General features: G+C 47.3%; 1 protein-coding gene across 5 annotated transcripts in view; it reads right to left on the reverse strand.

Moving 5' to 3' along the window:
- Positions 1-20,509, reverse strand: part of ST18 (ST18 C2H2C-type zinc finger transcription factor) — a 131,808-nt gene that overhangs the window by 21,890 nt on the left and 89,409 nt on the right. For 4 of the 5 annotated variants that reach the window (XM_060287693.1, XM_060287694.1, XM_060287695.1 and 1 more), the window contains 3 exons: positions 14,468-14,713; positions 5,506-5,621; positions 354-416 (listed from right to left, as the gene is read on the reverse strand). In XM_060287693.1, coding sequence (XP_060143676.1) covers positions 354-416; positions 5,506-5,621; positions 14,468-14,713 — 425 coding nt within the window. The remainder of the gene's footprint in view (positions 1-353; positions 417-5,505; positions 5,622-14,467; positions 14,714-20,509) is intronic. The other variant, XM_060287696.1, reaches the window with a different exon arrangement.

Consider the following 20,509-nt stretch of genomic DNA (forward strand, 5'->3'; position numbering starts at 1 on the left):
TTACTGAAGCCTTCCACAGCGTAAAAGGTCAGTTCAGGTCACTGCTGTCCTCCCTGGGTTTCACTTGAGCCCTAAAGCTAGACAAGACCCGAGCCTGACATGAACTCTAACTTCTGGCTGTAGCCTGGATCATAGGATCAGAAAATCGTTATTGACCAGAGAAGTACACTTTCTTTACAATATCAGTAAAAAGACTGAAGACTTAGCTTTATTTCTGAAAAACGAAACGAACCAAAACCCCAACTAACTCAGTCTCCAACTCCTGATCGAGATAATATCTTTCTAGAGAGGGTGAGGGTGAGTCCTTACGGAGGACAGATGTGGAACGCCTAAGTGAGAGGGTGGGGAGCTACCTGCGATGAGATGCATAGTTGCCTGTGACGTGCCCGCTCCCGTCGCATCCTGGCGTTGGACAGCTGGGTCAATAAAAACATAGAATCAGGGTCAGGTGCCTTCACGGATGCACTTGCTCTGACTGGGTATGAGGTAGCTTCTCTTTTCAAGACCAGTTAACACATATGGGACGTGAAGAAGCTAATGAACTAAAGATGTAGATTATATAAGGACCAGCAGACGAGACAAGAGGGAACTGCCATGGTCCTGAGTTACTAGTTTCCAGGATCACATCAGCTCTCTGATTCAGACGATGGAGGACAGTGATGCTAAAATACGTGTCCTGGCAATGGATGTGAGTCAATCGACGGTCAGTGGTGTTCTATTTCTTTGAAAATATGAGCTATACAACATAAATATAAAAAACCCATGCTTCACCATGATAGCAGCTCTTAGGTACCAATTATATCACAGATGTCAGAAAGAAATTTTTGTGACTTTTTTTAAAGAAAAAGATAACATAGTAACTTCATAAGCATGTTAGAAAACACCTGAAAAAGAAGATCTTTGAAAATACTACATATGGCTAAAATGTAAACTGACATTTTAGATGGGACAGTTGCCGATAGTACAGAAAATAGTTACGAAGTTTCGTTAAGAAAGCCTGTGATCAGTTTCATCCGAAGTTTTGAACCCAGCAAAGACGATGAGGAATTAACCACCTAAGCGGTAGGCTCTGCAGGCTGCCTGCCCAGGACCAGAGTCTGTCCCGGGCACTTCATTTGTCTCAGAAGCTGGTCACGTCCTGCGCATCTTACGTGTGTTTTAAAAATAGTGCCAGTGGATAGTTACCCGGAGCAGTTTTGCCGCCAGAGTTAACAGATTCCTTGGTTTCGGAGCCCTTTCTTTCCCTCTGACGCTGCTTGAAAGTCGCTGGTGTGAGGTAAGCAGATTGACCCCAGCCCACTCGGTGGTCTTTGTGTCAATAATCAGGGACATCAGCTACGTCACTCGTGCTTTCTGATGTTTTCGGCACCCTGCCTAACGTGAAGGCTCACCCACGTGTGGCACGCAGACTCTGCCTCTTTAAAGGGGCATTTGGGGATAGATTGCTGACATCCAAGATTTCTGAAACGTCACCTTCTCAGTATTTTTTTTCCCTGTGAGCTACGTTCCAATCATTCTCAGGTACTCTAAGAAACTGTAAGAGTTAGAACGTCTTCATCTCTCAGAGAGATGCTTGATTTCCGCAGCTTGATCCGAGCTGAACCAGCCATGCAACATCAGAAAGGAAAATGCGGAAGCTACAAATATACGTAAACAAGTAAAGAAAAAAAAGAACAACGACTAACATCTGAGCTGAGTTATCTTGCAAGTGCCACTCACCCGCTAAACAGAGAAAAAATCTTTTCTGATAATTACACAGCTGGAATATTCAGAGCGCGAGAGATGGGTCACAGTGCCCTGCGAATTCCTACTTTGGAAATACATCGCCACCTGGTGTGCCAAAATAGCTTTGCATTTATTTTATTTTACTTTAAATTTTATTTCTATTTTTAAATTATGCCTATTAACACTGCCAGGAGAGGCAAAGTGCCAATGATTTTATAAACCAGACAGTTATAAATTACTTAGGAAGTATAATGATAAAGTGTGCACTTAAATAGTGGCTATTTTGTTTCAGCTTTGTGGTATAAAGAGGTCAAGGAATAAAGCCAAGATTGAAGGGGGCGAGGTGGTGGGAAAAGGTCCTGTTTTGGATCCTGACGGCTGGTTTAATTTACAGATCTTCAATGAGAAATCTTGTACAATAACATGTGCAGATCCCAGTTGGGTGATGTATTCTGGGAAGATTTGCAAATGAGAGTATCACAACTTACAGAAAGGAAACTAGCTAGTTCCCTCAGTAAGTGGTGCTCAAACTCTAAGCAAATTCATGTTGATCAATGACATCAAAAAGTCCTATTTTAGCGGAACAGTTTCTGGTAAGCAATTAAGGTGCATTTATCTCTTAGAAACATAAAACAAAGCATAATAAGGACAGGGTGAAACTGTAAAGCAGTGAGACATTTACAGAACCAGTGTGTGACACAGGTGTGCAGAAGTACGTGGTACCCACCCAAGCGCTCCCCTGTTCCGAAAGGAGCGGAAAACCACGAGGCCCCTAGAGAGTCAATTTCCTAGGAATTCATGATTATATTCCAAAAGTTGTTCACCATCTTTTTGGAGCCCTTTCTCTTTGCACCCATGAGAAGTGCCCATTACAAAATGATCCCACTTTATTTTTCTGTCTAAAATGGTGATGCGGGTTAATTACCAGTTCTTTACAGTTCATTTAGCTTGGAACGACTGGAAATTTCCAAAATCTACCTTCAAAGGATAAACATTAGCCCTTTTGGAAGATATCTGAGATCATATGCAGACACAAAACGCATCCAAAGATTTTAGGAACTCGACTCGCAGGCCCACGGCAGCCTTGACACGGCTGCGCCAGGGCACCTCCCGGAGGGCACTGTGCTTGGGGCCGTGCAGCTCTGGTACGTGGGCCCTACATCATCAGGAGCCGTAAACCTCCTAAGAGAACATCATGCTCGAGGCAGCAATGTCTGCCCACGAAATCCTGAAGGAATGCAGCATAACCAATTATTTAAAAATCACTCGACCATAAAAAGAAATGAAATTGAGTTATCTGTAGTGAGGTGGATGGACCTAGCAGCTGTCAGACAGAGCGAAGTAAGTCATAAAGAGAAAAACAAATACCATATGCTAACACATATATGGAATCTAAAAAAAAAAAGGTCATGAAGAACCTAGGGGCAGGACAGGAATAAAGACGCAGACGTAGAGAATGGCCTTGAGGACACAGGGAGGGGGAAGGGTAAGCTGGGACGAAGTGAGAGAGTGGCACGGACATATATACACTACCAAACGTAAAATAGATAGCTAGTGGGAAGCAGCCGCATAGCACAGGGAGATCAGCTCGGTGCTTTGTGACCACCTAGAGGGGTGGGATAGGGAGGGTGGGAGGGAGACGCAAGAGGGAGGGGATAGGGGGATATATGTATACGTATAGCTGATTCATTTTGTTACACAGCAGAAACTAACGCACCATTGTAAAGCAATTACACTCCAGTAAAGATGTTAAAAAAAAAATCACTTGAGTGTGGACAGGACAGACTGATGCTGGACTGGGGTCTTCCGATCGACAGCTTGTGTGTGCAGGGCCTGTGCAGCGTCTGAGGTGTGTCCCTGTCACCGGGGAAACGAGCGGCAGTGCAGTGGTACCAGGGGCCCGCGCGGGGATGTGGAAGAAGCAACCTCAGTGGCTGGAACAACCTGCCCTCCTGGGAAAGGGGGCGGGAGCAGTGGGGCTGGGAAGGGGGGACCACAGCAGCCGGGAAGGCCTCTCGGATGGGTGACACGTGGGGGAAGAGCTGAGGGAGGGGAGGACGGCCCCGCAGAGGTCGGTGGGCAGTGCATTCTACTCAGGACAGGGTGCTTAATCTATTGTATTAGAAAAACGTAAATGTACTTTTCTGCTGGGGGAAAGGGTCCCTCTTTGCTAGAAACTCTCATTAGCTGGCAGCTTTAACTGTATTGGGTGAGAATATACATGAACGTTTAATCACTTTCCTGTGGAAAAGATTTTCTTGCATGTCACTCACTCACTCCCGGCAACCACCCCCCCGGGACTACACTATCTGCTGAGGACATAAATGTCCCAAAGCCACGGTTCCCGCCTTGCCTTTGCCTGAAAGCCCCTCCCCTCCCTGTGCCCTCTCTCCCTCCCTCAACGTCCACCCTGATGTCTCCATGTCCCCCGCACGGTGGTGACCGGAAGACGAGGAGAAGACGGTCAGGACGGCCTGTGTCCTGGCGATGGCCCGGGCGAACTCACACCCGTAAGCGAGCCGTGTGCACCGCACTCTGACCTCCAACGGTCCCCGGCCAGAGATCTTCGGGGTGAAAAAGGAATAAGGGTGTGCGAGCTGGGCTCAGGCCACAGTCCTGGTTAACGTCCCTGCGTCATTTGGCGGCACGTCCCTCGCACCCCAGCTCTGTCCCCGCGCCCCGCTCCCGCCGCGCGTCCCCCCGCTGGCTGGCCTCGCTTATTCCCAAGGCCCGCTCTCCTGGGGTTTGCCCTGCCTTCTCTGCTTTAACCTCTTTCAACTTGCTGTGGCATCTGAAACCATCCAAGGCCCAGGTGGGAGTTTTCTGAGCTCTCAGCTCCCATGACCATCACTTGCCTCCCCCTTGGCCCCAGGTCTTTGTTCTTCGTGGGCTTCTTTTTCCCTGTCAGGTCCCAGCAGGATGCGTGCCCTCGGATTCTGGGCCGGGCACTCTGTCCTCTTCCTCTTATACATCTTCCCTGGAGGCCCCATCTCCCAGGCCGCAGCTCACGATCTCACGTCTGCATCTCTAGCCAACATTTCAGGTGATCTTCCTGACGCCAGACGGTCCCCATGCGCACCCGGCGCCTGAAGAATTCTGCACACTGCTCTTCCTAAGATACCCCAGCCCTAGTGCACTTTTCTGCCCAAACACCCTGTGGCTTGTTCATGGGAAACCTGGCCATCTTCTCAGGGCCCTCACCCTGCTCTCTCTCTCTCTCTCTCTCTCTCTCCAGGTCACCTGGTCCTGGGGCTCAGCTTGGGCCCTTCTGCTCCGGACGGCCGGGCCTGTCTCAGAACCCACTGCAGCTCGACTAGTACTTCCTGCCCTGTCCTTTCAACTTCTGAGTCACGGAAGCCCTTGAGAATGTGACGAAAACCATGAACCCCCTTCCCAATAACACTCTGCAGTTAAGCTTTATGAGTCTGCAGGTTCCCTGAAGCCCTGACTTGGATCCTCTGAGGCCAGCGGGTGTTAGATTAAGATCTGCTGATCAGAACATAAACATTTCTAATTGTTTTACATGTTTTGTTTTTCAGTCGATTAGACTTTTAATTCTCTTAGCATGAGATCATGTCAGGTACATTTTTTTCATAATCCTCTTAGTTCTGAGCATAGGTCTAGGTATATACAGAACATTTAACTACCAACGGGTTGAAATTGCCCTGAAACATCTGCAAAGTCAGCTCCATAAGCCAAGGCGTCATTTGTTACTCAAGGTTTTGAACTGGAGTCTCCGTTCTAGAACCACAGAGTAAGCCACTCCAGATGACTACTTACGTGATTAGCTCTTTCTTGAGATCTCTTGCGTGGAGCTTGGGTTTAGGGCTTGGTATGGAGGCCTCTCCAGGGAACTTCTTTTCCTCTAAATTTTCTAGAGAGCTCACTGGGTCTTTCTGAAAACAAAAATAATACAGAAGCACACAAGGCATTAGGAAACCCTGGAAAGACAACTGTATTTGAAGTCATTGGGGTCAAATTTGAGTTTTGGCTTAAAGACTTAGATGACTTCCCTCGTCGGATTTGTACACAAAATAAATAAGATAATGAGTATAAGGGTAGATCTGGACCGCTATGGACATCTATGCTCAGTGAAGAATGAGAAATTGTAACTCACGGGCACACCTTTAGAAAGTTTGCATTTTGGCAAATATAACTACAGAGGTATTTCTTGAGCTATGTAAATAAGTTAATATTTTAATATATTTTAAGTTTTACAGCATAGCAAACATTTCGTAGAGAACATAGGAAGAGTTCTTTATGCACACAGCAGTCATTGGTAAAAGAAACACTGCAAAAAATGAATCACACATATTTTCAAACAGAGAAGGAAGAAGTAAATTTAGGCTAGGAGAAAGTCCTTTCTTTTTTTTTTTTTTGTGGCAATACGTGGGCCTCTCACTGTTGTGGCCTCTCCCACCGTGGGGCACAGGCTCCAGACACGCAGGCTCAGCAGCCATGGCTCACGGGCCAGCCGCTCTGCGGCATGTGGGATCTTCCCGGACCGGGGCACGAACCCGCGTCCCCTGCATCGGCAGGTGGACTCTCAACCACTGCGCCACCAGGGAAGCCCAGAATGTCCTTTCTGATAAGCAGATAATTAAGATTTAAATTGTTTAAATATGTAATCACTGAGTCCACAATATCTAGGCAACATTTAGTTTGATTTTTCTGGATAATTGCTTTTAGTCTCACATCACTTCCTGTTTTCCTTAAACTACCTCTTTTGCTAAGTTGGCATTTTGTAATGGTTTTACTCATTGGATGGAATCTCTTGTTGGGTTATCACTAATTTTCATGGCCTTATTTTAAGCTTGGTACCGATCCTGATTTCATAAGGAAATCTCACTGATCCTTTCAAATCATTTATTTACCATCTGATATATTATCTTACAGAAAACTAATGACGGTTTTATTCAGTCACATAATTAGCTTACTTTTATCATTAAGTTTATATCCAGTAAATATAATACGTTCTGGATTTAATATTAAAATCAGATTAACTAATATAAAAACACTGTCTCCTAAATCTCAAAAGTACTGATCCATTTAAGGTGAGAAAACAATTTTGAGTTATTCAAGATAAATCTCATTTAAATCAAATGAATATGAAATTGCAAGGGCAAATACAATTTTAATAATCCTGAGTCTACACCCAAAATCAGTGGAAAAACAAAATCCCTGGATTTTCCCAAACAAAGAAAAACTCTAAGCCTTCATCTCAGTCATAAAGGCAAATGCAATCTCTTTCATTAATTACTTGGATAACAGTTCAATCAATTATTTTACATAGGACCACACAGTGGTAAATACGTTTCCACGACCTCAAGTAACATTATCTTCAGACCCAATTAATAAAACCTGGTTTGGTCTAGCTTCTTCTTTCATATTATTTTTAATACTGAGTATTCCATTTTATATTATTGATTAATGTTTGAAAATAGTAGCAGATGCTAATACACCCCTGAAAAATAAAGAGAAATAGGTGTTTGATGATAGTTGTCTACTAAGGTAGAAGAGAAGGGCTATTTTAATGCTGCTTCCGTGGAATCTATAGAAAAGAAGTGAATTATGTGTATCCTTTTCACGTTTCACAGCGTTAAGGCCTAAAGCGAAGCATTAGCACTACCTTCCGTTTCATTTGGAGCTACCTGGATTCAGCCCGGTGGTGTTTTCCACTATAATTTACAAGCGACTTGGCCTTTTGAAAGTCGACACAAATGATAAACCCAATTTTGTCTCAGTGTGGAGCAGCTTTTGTTTTTCTGTTCAGATGCTGAATTTTTCACAAAAATGGCATAAAGTGAAAAAGAGCGATTTTATTATTTTCTTTGCGATGAACGAGAGCAAAGTATCTCTAAGGAGGCATGTACAGATGAACACATAAAGGTCATTAGCTGTTGTTTGTTGAATCTGCACATTATGGAAGACAAGGGAATAAGGGATTTTGAAAGAAATGATCAACTATGAAAGTTTAACTTATTTGACTCAAATGCATTCAAAATTAATGCTTGCAGAATATATGGTATTTAACTTAGCACAGTAGTATGTGCTGATGTTTCAGTAGGATAATTTTATTGGATATGACCTTTTAAATATTTTGTAACTTCTTTTAAAAACTATGGACTCTTGGGTATGTGATTGCATTATGAAATAGTTGTCTTTTTCCCTTTTTTTTTTTTGCCCAGCATTCTACCTCTAGAAGCTCGCAGAGAGCATAGGTATTAAAATACAGGTGACCGTCACTATAAGAATGCTTAATTTTGTTACAGAAGCATTGTATATTGGATAAACTCCTAAAAAGCACACCATAAAAATATGCCAACATCATTTGTCAGAATTTTTTCAACATTTAAAGTATCATTTTGAAAATAATAAATTTATATTGGGGAGACATAAAGAGAAAACGTGGCATACATATATGTGTGTGTTTAGAGAGTATATGGGTGCAATGAAATTCCTTTAATGTACAGACAGAAGTTTACATAGATTTCAGTAAAGACCAGAACATAATGGGAACATGAATAACAGATAATAGCATCTGGCACTTTTAACATTTGAAGCCCTGAAATCTTTGGAGAACTGACAGTTGAATGCAACTGACAGCCTAGTTATTTCTCAGCGCTTTCCTTTTGAGATAATTTGAGGTTTTTCCAGATTCAGGATTTTGCTTTTAGAGGGCATCTGGACAGGCTATTTCACTGAGAGAGACAGACAATATTTTCTGAAAATTACCACCAAAATGAGGCAACTGTTGTGCATATGAACTAGATAACAATGAATTGGAAATAATCGCCCAGTTTCTGGTCGTGGCAACGGGTGTGAGTCTCGTGTGGGATGTGCGGGGCTGGGGAGGTGGGAACAGTCCACGTTCACAGAGCACCACTGGGGCCCCGAGCTGCGTCTCTGCGGAGCTCACGGGAAGGACAGCCAGGACCATCCGTCCCTGGTTTGTGTGGTCACGTGGAGTCACGTCCTGTAACCGGGCTCAGGGGCTCTGGTCCTGCCATCCTAAGAAGCACCGAAACCACTGTGGTCTCCAGCACACACCTGGCCAGGTACCACTGCTTCATTATTCTCTTTCTCCTTTCCTTTCTGCTTTTTCTCAGTATTTCCTAGCTGTCTCCATTTCCCTGTGTACTTTTTTCTTTTCCTTTTCTCCATTTTCTCCCTCTCCCTTTTCTTCATTTTAGGGAAGCCCAGGCCCATTACTTATTTTCTATATGACCAAAGAACAACAACTTTACCCCGGCAGGCCTCAATTTTCTCCTCTAGAAACTTTGATAATAATCCTGCCTTTCAGAACTGGTAGGATAATGAGATGCTGTTTATAGATCTTTAATCTTTATTCTTACTCAACATGGCCTCCCTCTGCTACCTTCCCAACGACGACATTGAATACAATCTACTTTTTCAAAATAATAACTATTGAGTATCACATTTTTCATTTAGGGATTCAGAACAAAATGTGAAAAATACTCTCTATTGGTAAATTACCTTGGCACGGATGAAAGCACAAAGAACAAGGGTGAGAAGCTGCCCCAGGAGTTACAGGGGTTCAGAAGCACCTTTGTGTGTGTCCCCGCGGGGACAGCTCCCCAGCAATGAACCACCCACGTTCAGACCGTGACAATAGGCGTTAGGCTGAAACCATATTTGTCAACTCAAACCTAGTGCAGGGCTTCCCTGGTGGCGCAGTGGTTGAGGGTCCGCCTGCCGATGCAGGGGACACGGGTTCGTGCCCCGGTCTGGGAAGATCCCACATGCCGCGGAGTGGCTGGGCCCGTGAGCCATGGCCGCTGAGCCTACGCGTCCGGAGCCTGTGCTCCGCAACGGGAGAGGCCACAGCAGTGAGAGGCTGCGTACCGCAAAAAAAAAAAAAAAAACCCCTAGTGCAAGCACTTGGACTCCAAGAACTCAGTTGATGTCTCCGAAGTCCTCTTTGCGGCTCTCAGTAACACTGAATTTCCACTTAGCTTGTCAGTTCCAGACGTCAGGATACTCAGGCTGCCATTTGCAGCAGTGAGTCTACACTGTCAGACCTGAAGGGGCGAGCCATTCCGGAAGGAGCAGAAACCTAATCTGAACAAATCCTCTCCCCCACGATTTTGCAGGCACGTTGCACACTGTCACAGGTCCGTCAGCCTTAGATAGGAACGTGCTCCAGCTGAATCCATGAAGCCGCCTGGATGAATCCACATGTTTTGATAAAGAGAGAATATTTGTCACGAGACTGAACTTTCTGGTGATCTGAGGGATAAGTACATACAAGGAGGTCCCTGAGGTGCTCACTAGACCCCCAAGCAGCAGGAGTGTCCCGGAATATGAGGGTTACCCTGTAGACATCGCTGCACAAACTTAAAACCAATGTCCAATGACACAAACACCCTGAAGGGAACAAGAACCCACTATGCTTCGTTACTGGTCGGGACTGGACTGGACGCCTGACTGTGTGTGAACAGAAAGGAGACTGCTTGTCAACGGTGACCTTGGCCTGTGCACAGCAGGCTCGCAGGGGTGAGGACAGAACGTCTAAGCCCCTGCACGCAGCACCGAGACTCCCCAACACGGGGGGTTCCCTTCCAGCTGGATCGCCCAGGAACAGGGACGCCGTGATGCTTATCCGGAAGGGACCGTCCTCCGTGCCACGTGCCTTTGACTGGACCTCTACCTCCAGGCCTCGTAACTGCCATTAGGTCCCCCTGTGGGGAGTGGAATAGGCCCGGTTGGCAATCGAGAGTCTCGTGGACCGCGGGCGTCCCCTGTCTCGGGAGCTGATGTGCACGGACTGGACCGAATCCACAAACTTGCTCTCAGCCCACTCCCCCCGCCTCCTGACTTCCATCTCAGACTCGCGTGCCGAGCGATCGCTAATGCGAATACCGGCAGATTTCTGGATTGCGTGATGACGTAAGTTAGGTGTAACTTCTGTGACTTTGCACAGCTGAAGCAGCTGGGGACGTGGAAGAGGGCAGAGATGCACACTCACCGGTTCACAGTCACCACCTGAGGCGAAGCAGCTTCTTACACGTTGCAGGGTCAGTTTTATATTTATTAGAGTCAAATGTATATGATTTAAGAAACAGTTCTTCTAAAACAGTGTTATGACAGATTAACTAAGACCATCCCTAAATACTTGGGTGAATATTTTTTAATAAATTTATTTATTTATTTTATTTTTGGTTGCGTTGGGTCTTCATTGCTGTGTGTGGACTTTCTCTAGTTGCGGTGAGCGGGGGCTACTCTTCGTTGAAGTGCACGGGCTTCTCATTGCAGTGGCTTCTCTTGTTGCGGAGCACGGGCTCTAGGCGCATGGGCTTCAGTAGTTGTGGCACACGGGCTCAGCAGTTGTGGACTGCGGGCTCTAGAGCTCAGGCTCAGTAGTTGTGGCTCGTGGGCTCTAGAGCACAGGCTCAGTAGTTGCGGCACACAGGCTTAGTTGCTCTGCAGCATGTGGGATCTTCCTGGACCAGGGCTCCAACCCACGTCCCCTGCATTGGCAGGCAGATTCTTAACCGCTGCATCACCAGGGAAGTCCTTGGGTGAATTTTTAAAAGCCAAGCAGAATGACAATGACTATACCCCGTATGGCAGACTCCAACCTGAAGCTGCTGCTGAGTCAGTCCCCCCACCCTCCCCACGATGGTGTGGCCAGTGGTGACGCAGAGCCTGCCTTGGGTCCTGGGGGCTCCTCCGGCCCTCCCGTCTACTCTGCGTGCCTGCTAAGCTACTCGCTGGTCCGTGAGCTTGGTTACAGGTTGGTCCTCCTACCAGACTGAGCACGCGTGTGGAGGAAGCGCGTGCAGGAAGCGCGTGCAGGAAGCGCGTGCAGGAAGCGCGTGCAGGAAGCGCGTGCAGGAAGCGCGTGCAGGAAGCGTGTGCAGGAAGCGCGTGCAGGAAGCGTGGGCAGGAAGCGCGTGCAGGAAGCGTGGGCAGGAAGCGTGTGCAGGAAGCGCGTGCAGGAAGCGTGGGCAGGAAGCGCGTGCAGGAAGCGCGTGCAGGAAGCGCGGGCAGGAAGCGCGTGCAGGAAGCGTGGGCAGGAAGCGCGTGCAGGAAGCGTGGGCAGGAAGCGCGTGCAGGAAGCGCGTGCAGGAAGCGCGTGCAGGAAGCGCGTGCAGGAAGCGTGGGCAGGAAGCGCGTGCAGGAAGCGCGTGCAGGAAGCGCGGGCAGGAAGCGCGTGCAGGAAGCGTGGGCAGGAAGCGTGTGCAGGAAGCGTGGGCAGGAAGCGCGTGCAGGAAGCGCGTGCAGGAAGCGTGTGCAGGAAGCGTGGGCAGGAAGCGCGTGCAGGAAGCGCGTGCAGGAAGCGTGTGCAGGAAGCGCGTGCAGGAAGCGCGTGCAGGAAGCGCGTGCAGGAAGCGCGGGCAGGAAGCGCGTGCAGGAAGCGTGGGCAGGAAGCGCGTGCAGGAAGCGTGGGCAGGAAGCGCGTGCAGGAAGCGTGGGCAGGAAGCGCGTGCAGGAAGCGCGTGCAGGAAGCGTGGGCAGGAAGCGCGTGCAGGAAGCGCGTGCAGGAAGCGTGGGCAGGAAGCGCGTGCAGGAAGCGTGGGCAGGAAGCGCGTGCAGGAAGCGTGGGCAGGAAGCGTGTGCAGGAAGCGTGGGCAGGAAGCGCGTGCAGGAAGCGCGTGCAGGAAGCGTGTGCAGGAAGCGTGGGCAGGAAGCGCGTGCAGGAAGCGCGTGCAGGAAGCGCGGGCAGGAAGCGCGTGCAGGAAGCGTGGGCAGGAAGCGCGTGCAGGAAGCGCGGGCAGGAAGCGCGTGCAGGAAGCGCGTGCAGGAAGCGTGGGCAGGAAGCGCGTGCAGGAAGCGCGTGCAGGAAGCGTGGGCAGGAAGCGCGTGCAGGAAGCGTGGGCAGGAAGCGCGTGCAGGAAGCGTGGGCAGGAAGCGTGTGCAGGAAGCGTGGGCAGGAAGCGCGTGCAGGAAGCGCGTGCAGGAAGCGTGTGCAGGAAGCGTGGGCAGGAAGCGCGTGCAGGAAGCGCGTGCAGGAAGCGCGGGCAGGAAGCGCGTGCAGGAAGCGTGGGCAGGAAGCGCGTGCAGGAAGCGTGGGCAGGAAGCGTGGGCAGGAAGCGCATGCAGGAAGTGTGGGCAGGAAGCGCGTGCAGGAAGCGCGTGCAGGAAGCGCGTGCAGGAAGCGCGTGCAGGAAGCGTGGGCAGGAAGCGCGTGCAGGAAGCGCGGGCAGGAAGCGTGGGCAGGAAGCGTGTGCAGGAAGCGTGGGCAGGAAGCGCGGGCAGGAAGCGTGTGCAGGAAGCGTGTGCAGGAAGCGCGGGCAGGAAGCGCGTGCAGGAAGCGCGTGCAGGAAGCGCGTGCAGGAAGCGCGGGCAGGAAGCGCGTGCAGGAAGCGCGTGCAGGAAGCGCGTGCAGGAAGCGTGGGCAGGAAGCGCGTGCAGGAAGCGCGTGCAGGAAGCGCGTGCAGGAAGCGCGGGCAGGAAGCGCGGGCAGGAAGCGCGTGCAGGAAGTGTGGGCAGGAAGCGCGTGCAGGAAGCGTGTGCAGGAAGCGCGTGCAGGAAGCGCGTGCAGGAAGCGCGTGCAGGAAGCGTGTGCCAGGTGGTGCTGCATCCTCAGGACCGATCTTACTGCCTGGACGTGGGGATCACAGTGAAAGTGTGCGGAGGGAGGATGGGAGGGAGGGAAGGAAAGAAGGGGAACAGGAAACAGCCCAGCCTTGTCATCACTGCCATTGACATCGACTCATGCCCTGAGATGTTGAAGTAGATGCTAAAATCACACAAGGAACTATACTCAATATTACGTAATAACCTATAAGGGAAAAGAGTCTGAAAAAGAATACACACACACACACACACACATATGTATAACCGAATCGCTGTGCTCTACCTGAAACCTACATGATATTGTAAATCAACTATACTTCAATAAAAAGCACATGCTAAATGGAATGAGTCTTCCACCAAAGTCTCTGAGCTTCACACGCTGTAAAGGTGACGATGCGCACTTTCAAATGTCTCTTTCAGTTCCTTAAACATGGCAACTGGCAAGTACAAACCACTTCCCTGACAAACAGCATCGCCTACAGTAAAGCTGGGGTCACATCTGCAATGTCACTGAGTCTAACCAGTGGAGGGTGTGGCCATGAACTCTTCTGAATGACACCGAGTCAAGGCTAATCAGACCCAGCCAGGTTGCTCCAACTGTGAGATGTGGGCTGAGAATTCCCGCACGGCCACAATGTCTGGCTTCCGGGGGTGAAGCCACCTCCAAGGATAACCCAGCCCACGACTCTGGAGCTGCCATGGCTGAGACATCCCACGTCCACGATCAGTCCCCGGACCACGGCTCTGCACACAGGGACGCCAACACCATCCCTCCACGAAACCACGGAAGGGGATTTGACGAGATGCGTCCTTGCCCCCTATTCGTTCCCGTGTTCCGGCATCCGGTGCGGAGCACACGGAGGCAGGCGGCTTGGTGTTGAGTGACACCCTGCCCCTCACAGGCTGCCGTGTCCGAGGGAGAGATGACGTCACCTCTCACGCAGCGCACGCTATTCAGCCGTGACGGGGGTACAACGCACTCTGATGACATATTGTTTTAGGCAAGGGATGGGAAACGTTGGATTCATTTATAAATTCCTCCTGAAATTTAAAACCAACGTTTTACCAAAATCAAAAACAAGGTACAGAATTACGTATTATCTACACAGGATTGCGAGAATTAATCCAGGAGGAAAAAGCTGACCACACCCTTCGATCATGCTCCGTCTCAAGCTTATCGGCCACATTGAAACAATACCTCTTTCTCCTCCTCTGTCTTCCCGTGAGCTTTGCTATAGTTGATAGGCGTGTTCCAGCCCTCGTGATCACAGAGGGCCTGGTAGAAGGCGGCATTGACCAACAGGCTGCTGGTTTTGAATGGGGAAGAGGAAGCAGTTGGAACAGAAGGGTTAGTGGAAGTTAGGGGTGCAGCTTTGTCCAGGATTCGGTTTTTTTTCATGCTTAAGTCCAATGTGCCATTTTCATCCACTTCTATCTCGGCTCCCTGGTATACAACAGGAAACAGAAAAACATTTAAGCAGTTTGCAGTGGCAGCCTAGCCATGTGGGCTTTTAAGGGATCATTTTAAATGCAAGCTTTTATGGAAGTATATCTGATTTTAAATCTAGCTTTCCGATTTGCTTTGGTTAATGTTCAATTCTTAGGCAGACTTTTCAGAGCAGCCCCATTAGTGAGCTTCATGTTTCTGGGTTTAAACAAAGTAAGCCTAATATAAATAAGATGGTCCAAATACTAAATGTACTGGCTAAACCTGTTTTATCTTTTTTCCCCCCAAGTTTAGCTTTAAACCTTCCTTTCTAGTTTGCAGAATTATCACTCCCAATTCATCCTTTGAAGCAGTAACACTTGAGTTTACAAAGAGGCACAATATTAATCTAACGTGAAAAACACGCACAAATAACCAGCGGGAAGAGACTTTTTACTGGGAAATATGAGAACTATATTAGATTAGTAGGAAAGTGACATTTTACCCTGGGTGCCTTGCGCCAGAAAAGCTTGGTTAACTCGTGGCGGGCGTGTTGGGGGAGGCGGGCAGTGTAAACCAAAGTTCCCCTGGGGGCCTGGAGTGGAGGTACCAGGTGTCACATGACAGGACGGGGCGGGCAGCAGGGGGTAAGTTCTACAGTGAAAACTCCAGAATAAAGGTGATTCTCCTCCAGATACTCAGTATGAGACTTGAACTCTACCTCACGGCGTTTCTCTTCGGGAGACCTTTGGTTAAGCTTCGTCTTCTTTTCAAGGTTCAAGTGCCAACAAAGTCCCCATGTGCCCTGGACCTTCCACAACTCATGTGCCCGAGGATGGCACATGAACCATGGCCCTGAACCATGAACACCACCGGGCAGTAACTCCCAGAAGGCGGGGTGAACGAGCTCGTCACCCTCGCAAGTGGGTCAAATGAATACCTGAGCGGCACTGTCACTGTCATCCATCAATTCACAATTAGCTTCTGGACAATGTCTCTTCTCTTTTCCCTTTGGCCGGCAAAGCAGAAGTCTTCTCTGATATGCTCCTAAGATCCCTAACGGTTACTTCCCAGGGGTTTATTTTAACTCCCCATTTGCACTGCACCCGTACCCCCTCCCCAGCAGTTCCCCCTGAGATGTGATCCAACGTAGCGGCCGCCTGAGTTAAAAAATAAAAGCATCTCTTCTGTTTGCTTGTTTGACCTGCAAAGTTCCTATTCTCAATCTCTCAGCCTATGAGGTAGAAATGCTCTATTATATTTGTGGGAGGTAAATACGCTTCTAATATATTTGTACTAAGATGTTTGGTCATATCTTTCTGTCCTTTTCAGTAAATAGTTTAATCTCCTGTGATAGTTTTAAGCCCTGAATTTCACAGTACAGCTTATCCGGGATAATAACTTAGTAACCACCACATCTTATGCCATCTGTATAATATCAAATACGTTTTTATACCAGCATTAATAAACCTTAGTTACAAAAATCCAAGATATTAACCATATCAGTGCTACGTGCTCTCTCCACGATACAATGTATTCTGCCAGGAGTACATGAAAGCAATTTTTGGCTTCAAAACTGATACATAACTATAGAAAAGAAACAGAGCTATAGCTATCAAGTTTAATGGCCAATGTAAAGTAAAATGCTAAATATTGTAGTTGCTGACATTTTTCATAAAAAAATAAAAAAACTTGGGTTAAGACTGCACAACCAACATTCACATAAAATTCCAGACCTCTGTGACAGATGGCTTAGGAAAAAGGAGCCACGTGACTGGGCTGCAGTGTTTTATAGTGCAAAACCCATAAATAGTGCAGATTCGAGCTTGCTGAAAAAATACCAACTATTCCAAGACAACACTAATATATATTTTAGCTTTTACAGGAAAAAGAAACTTCCCATGAGTAAATTAAAAAATCGGAGATTCTCAGAGTTGCGATGGTCCTACATCTTGAGGAATCATGGGCTGATTGAAAAAAAAAATCATTCTTAATGTTTAAAAGAGGTGCTTTTCTGCACCCCGTGCCCCAGCCGGCTGCTCTGAGCACCTGACTGGGCTGGAGGCGGCCGTGTGGGTACAGAGGGGCTTGAAGTGAGCTCACAGATGCATTCAAAATTACACACAGCACCAGGGAAGGGCCCCTTTCTGCCCATGGATGGGCGGCTCACACGTTTACTGCACGGATTTTATTCAGAGCATCATCAACAGACATCACATCTCTCTGTGCTTGAAACTCCAAATGGCAGGACAACGAGGACAGGGTGGGGGGGGGGCGGCAGGAGGGGGAGGGAACGGCTGCACCCTGACATGGACCCCCAGCCCGGTGCCGAATATGCTCATTTCTTTTTTTTTTTTGTTTTTGCGGTACGCGGGCCTCTCACTGTTGTGGCCTCTCCCGTTGCGGAGCACAGGCTCCGGACGCGCAGGCTCAGCGGCCATGGCTCACGGGCCCAGGCGCTCCGCGGCATGTGGGATCTTCCCGGACCGGGACACGAACCCGCGTCCCCTGCATCGGCAGGCGGACTCTCAACCACTGCGCCACCAGGGAAGCCCTATGCTCACTTCTTAAAGGGCTGTTTTATACCCGTGTTTTCAGTATTTGAATTTTAAGCTTTTTGAGGCTGGTCTAACACTACTCATATGCTTTCCAACTTAGGAGCGACATCAGTGACCATCTACTTCAGCTACTTTTGAGTTACAGATGCTACCCTGTAATAAGACAGATGTATTTATTCATGAAATGACTGAGAAAGCACATAATATTTTCAAGCCACTATATTTACGGGTAAAAGAAAACTGAAACGTACAGTGTCCCTGACTTCAAGGAGCTTCTTTTGTGCATATAGGACATCTTTAGTGAAATAGACTATAAATTATTATTTTAAGTTATATAATTTATACATAAATTATACAATTATAAATTATTATTCAACTGAAAGTTGAGATAATTTTTCATTATAAGTCTTATCTGTGCTATAAAATAAGAAGTGACTCAGATGTCTGCCAACAGAGAAACGATACTGCGCTGCATCTATTAAATGGCACGTTACAAAAGTAAAACAAAATAAAAATAAATAAATTTAAAAAAAGGGCTTCCCTGGCAGCACAGGGATTAAGAATCCGCCTGCCAATGCAGGGGACACGGGTTCGAGCCCTGGTCCTGGAAGATCCCACATGCCATGGAGCAACTAAGCCCATGCGCCACAACTACTGAGTCTGTGCTCTAGAGCCTGTGAGCCACAACTACTGAGCCCACGTGCCACAACTACTGAGCCTGTGAGCCACAACTACTGAGCCCATGCGCCACAACTACTGAAGCCCACGCGCCTAGAGCCCATGCTCCGCAACAAGGGAAGCCACTGCAATGAGAAGCCCGTGCACCGCAACGAAGAGTAGCCCCCGCTCGCCGCAACTAGAGAAAGTCCGCGCGCAGCAACAAAGACCCAACGCAGCCAAAAATAAATAAAAATAAAAATAAATAAATTTAAAACAATGGCATGTTATGTACTCAGTCAAATGATAATTATGAGAAGTTCGTTGCAACAGGGAAAAGACTTATGTCACTGAAAGCAGGAGACAGCCTGGCATGCTGGCTATGTGTACAGCTAGGGAAAACGGGGAGAAATTCATTTTCTGAAGAAGAGCAAATGGGAAAACACAGAAATTCTTGCATTTGTAGTTAGAGGATAGGCCGATGGCTGTTTTCCTCCGATATTTTCCGGGCAAATGATGATATTATGTTGTTTCAACAATTAAAAACGATCTTACATTCAAAGATGGTGATGAAGTAAAAAAAAGCAAAACTGTAATTTTACCTTAAATGTTCTGATTATGAAAAGCATTAACTTTCAAGACATTGATAGGATAAGATAGCCTTGTTTTCCTCATTTGGCAGGTTTTCTGTTAGTACGAGAGAGGTCACCACCACCTTGCCTTTGTGACTGGGCTAAGAGGACATGCAAAGACAGGTGGCCCGCAGCCTGGTTTCTGCTTCCAACTTGCCACTTCTGCTCTTCTGCTCGTGCCTCAAGGAGTTTGGGGGAGTATCTTTTTGGTACCGAAAGTCCTCTGAAACGTTTTCAAAGCAGGCAGCGTATTGAGTAGAGTTCTCTGTGCTATACAGAAGGTCCTTGTTGATTATCTGTTTTATATATAGTAATGTGTATACGTCAATCCCAAACTCCTAATTTATCCCGTGCTATTTATAGCACAGGGCACTCTACTCAATAATCTGTAATAACCTATACAGGAAAAGAATCTGAAAAAGAATGGATATATGTGTATGTACAACCGAATCACTTTGCTGTACACTGTAAACTAACACAACATTGTAAATCAACTATACTCTAATATAAAATAAAAATTAAATTAAAAATTAAATTAATATTAAAAAAATCCTCTTGCCTATCCTCAAAAAAAAAATAAGTAGGCAGGGTATTAACAGTAAACAGATGAGAGACTTCCCTGGCGGTCCAGTGGTTAAGACTCTGCGCCTCCACTTCAGGGGTGCGGGTTCAATCCCTGGTCCAGGAACTAAGATCCCGCATGCCACAAAAATATAAAATAAATAAATAAAATAAAGTAAAATAAATCAATTAACTGAAAACATCTTATTCTTACTAAACAGCAATCGAATATTAAAACTATTAAGAGTATAGACTTGTGAAATGTACTCAATATAAATCCAGTGATGGAATTCAGAGGAGAATCAAGTGGCTGATATAAGGTATAAAATTAAAGTTGAGTTTGTAACCATTTCCCCCAAGTCTTTGTCTGGCACTTGGAATCACAGTGAAAACCCTTGGTGGGCCAGCAGTCTGTACACCAGGGAATGATAAACTCTTCAGGCAGGTCAGAAGTTAGGTGCGTGTGGATTCAAATTTTTGCTCCAATGGCCACTCGGAAGCAGTCATTTAGTATCTCCACACTACTTTTCTTCACCTGCAAAATGGGATAATTGTATCTGCTTTACAGAGTTTCTAGAAGGATTAAAAAGGATTATTATGGGCAGAGTGCTTATTTACAGTGCCTGGCACATAGTAGGTGTTCAATAAACAACAACTGATAATAAGAATAATTTGATTAGGTTTTTGGACCCGAAGAGACCTCCCTATGCTGTTCTACACTGAGGAAAAGAGGCAGTTTCCCCATACATGTCAGCTGGTTCCTTGAGATCCCAACTCAGGTCCCTCAGGACATTTCACTCATATTCTATAGCATCCTCCGACTTCAAGTTAAAGTTACTGCAAAAGGCTGGATTCTAACCGCACCCAGAGCCGCCAGGCTATTTCTGAGAGCAGGCAGCAGGAATGGCGATGTGATATCCTGCTGTGTCTAGGCCTTGTTCAAGCACAAAACAGACTTTGAACTTTAAACATTTCAAGCAAGTGTCAATTTTTTGTTTTCTTTCAAGGCACACTGTGCATATGCCACTTTGTCTAAACAGGTGGGGAAAACACCAAAACAAACAACAGAGCGCTTGGCAAGCGGCAGCGATCGGGATAAAGATAGACTGTGTGCCTATTCCTACCTCTGCTGAGGGGAGGAAGAGGAGGAGAAAGATGGGGAAGAAGGAGGATGGAGCGCGGGTCTTAGGGAACGTGGCAAACCCCCGCCGCTCACTTCTCCTGCCGCTTGCTTCTACTCAGCCCTGACCTCATCTCGGGAGCACCCGTCTCCAGACTAAAGCGGGACTGATTGAAGCTGTGGTCCATGTGAGCTCTGCAAACTCACATTAATTCCAAATGGAAGTAAAGGACATGATACAAATCTCAGCACCAAGGACCGTGCTAGCATTGAGATGGGGTTCATC

This window comes from Globicephala melas, chromosome 17 (genome assembly GCF_963455315.2).
Source record: "Globicephala melas chromosome 17, mGloMel1.2, whole genome shotgun sequence".
Classification (NCBI taxonomy): Eukaryota; Metazoa; Chordata; class Mammalia; order Artiodactyla; family Delphinidae; genus Globicephala; species Globicephala melas.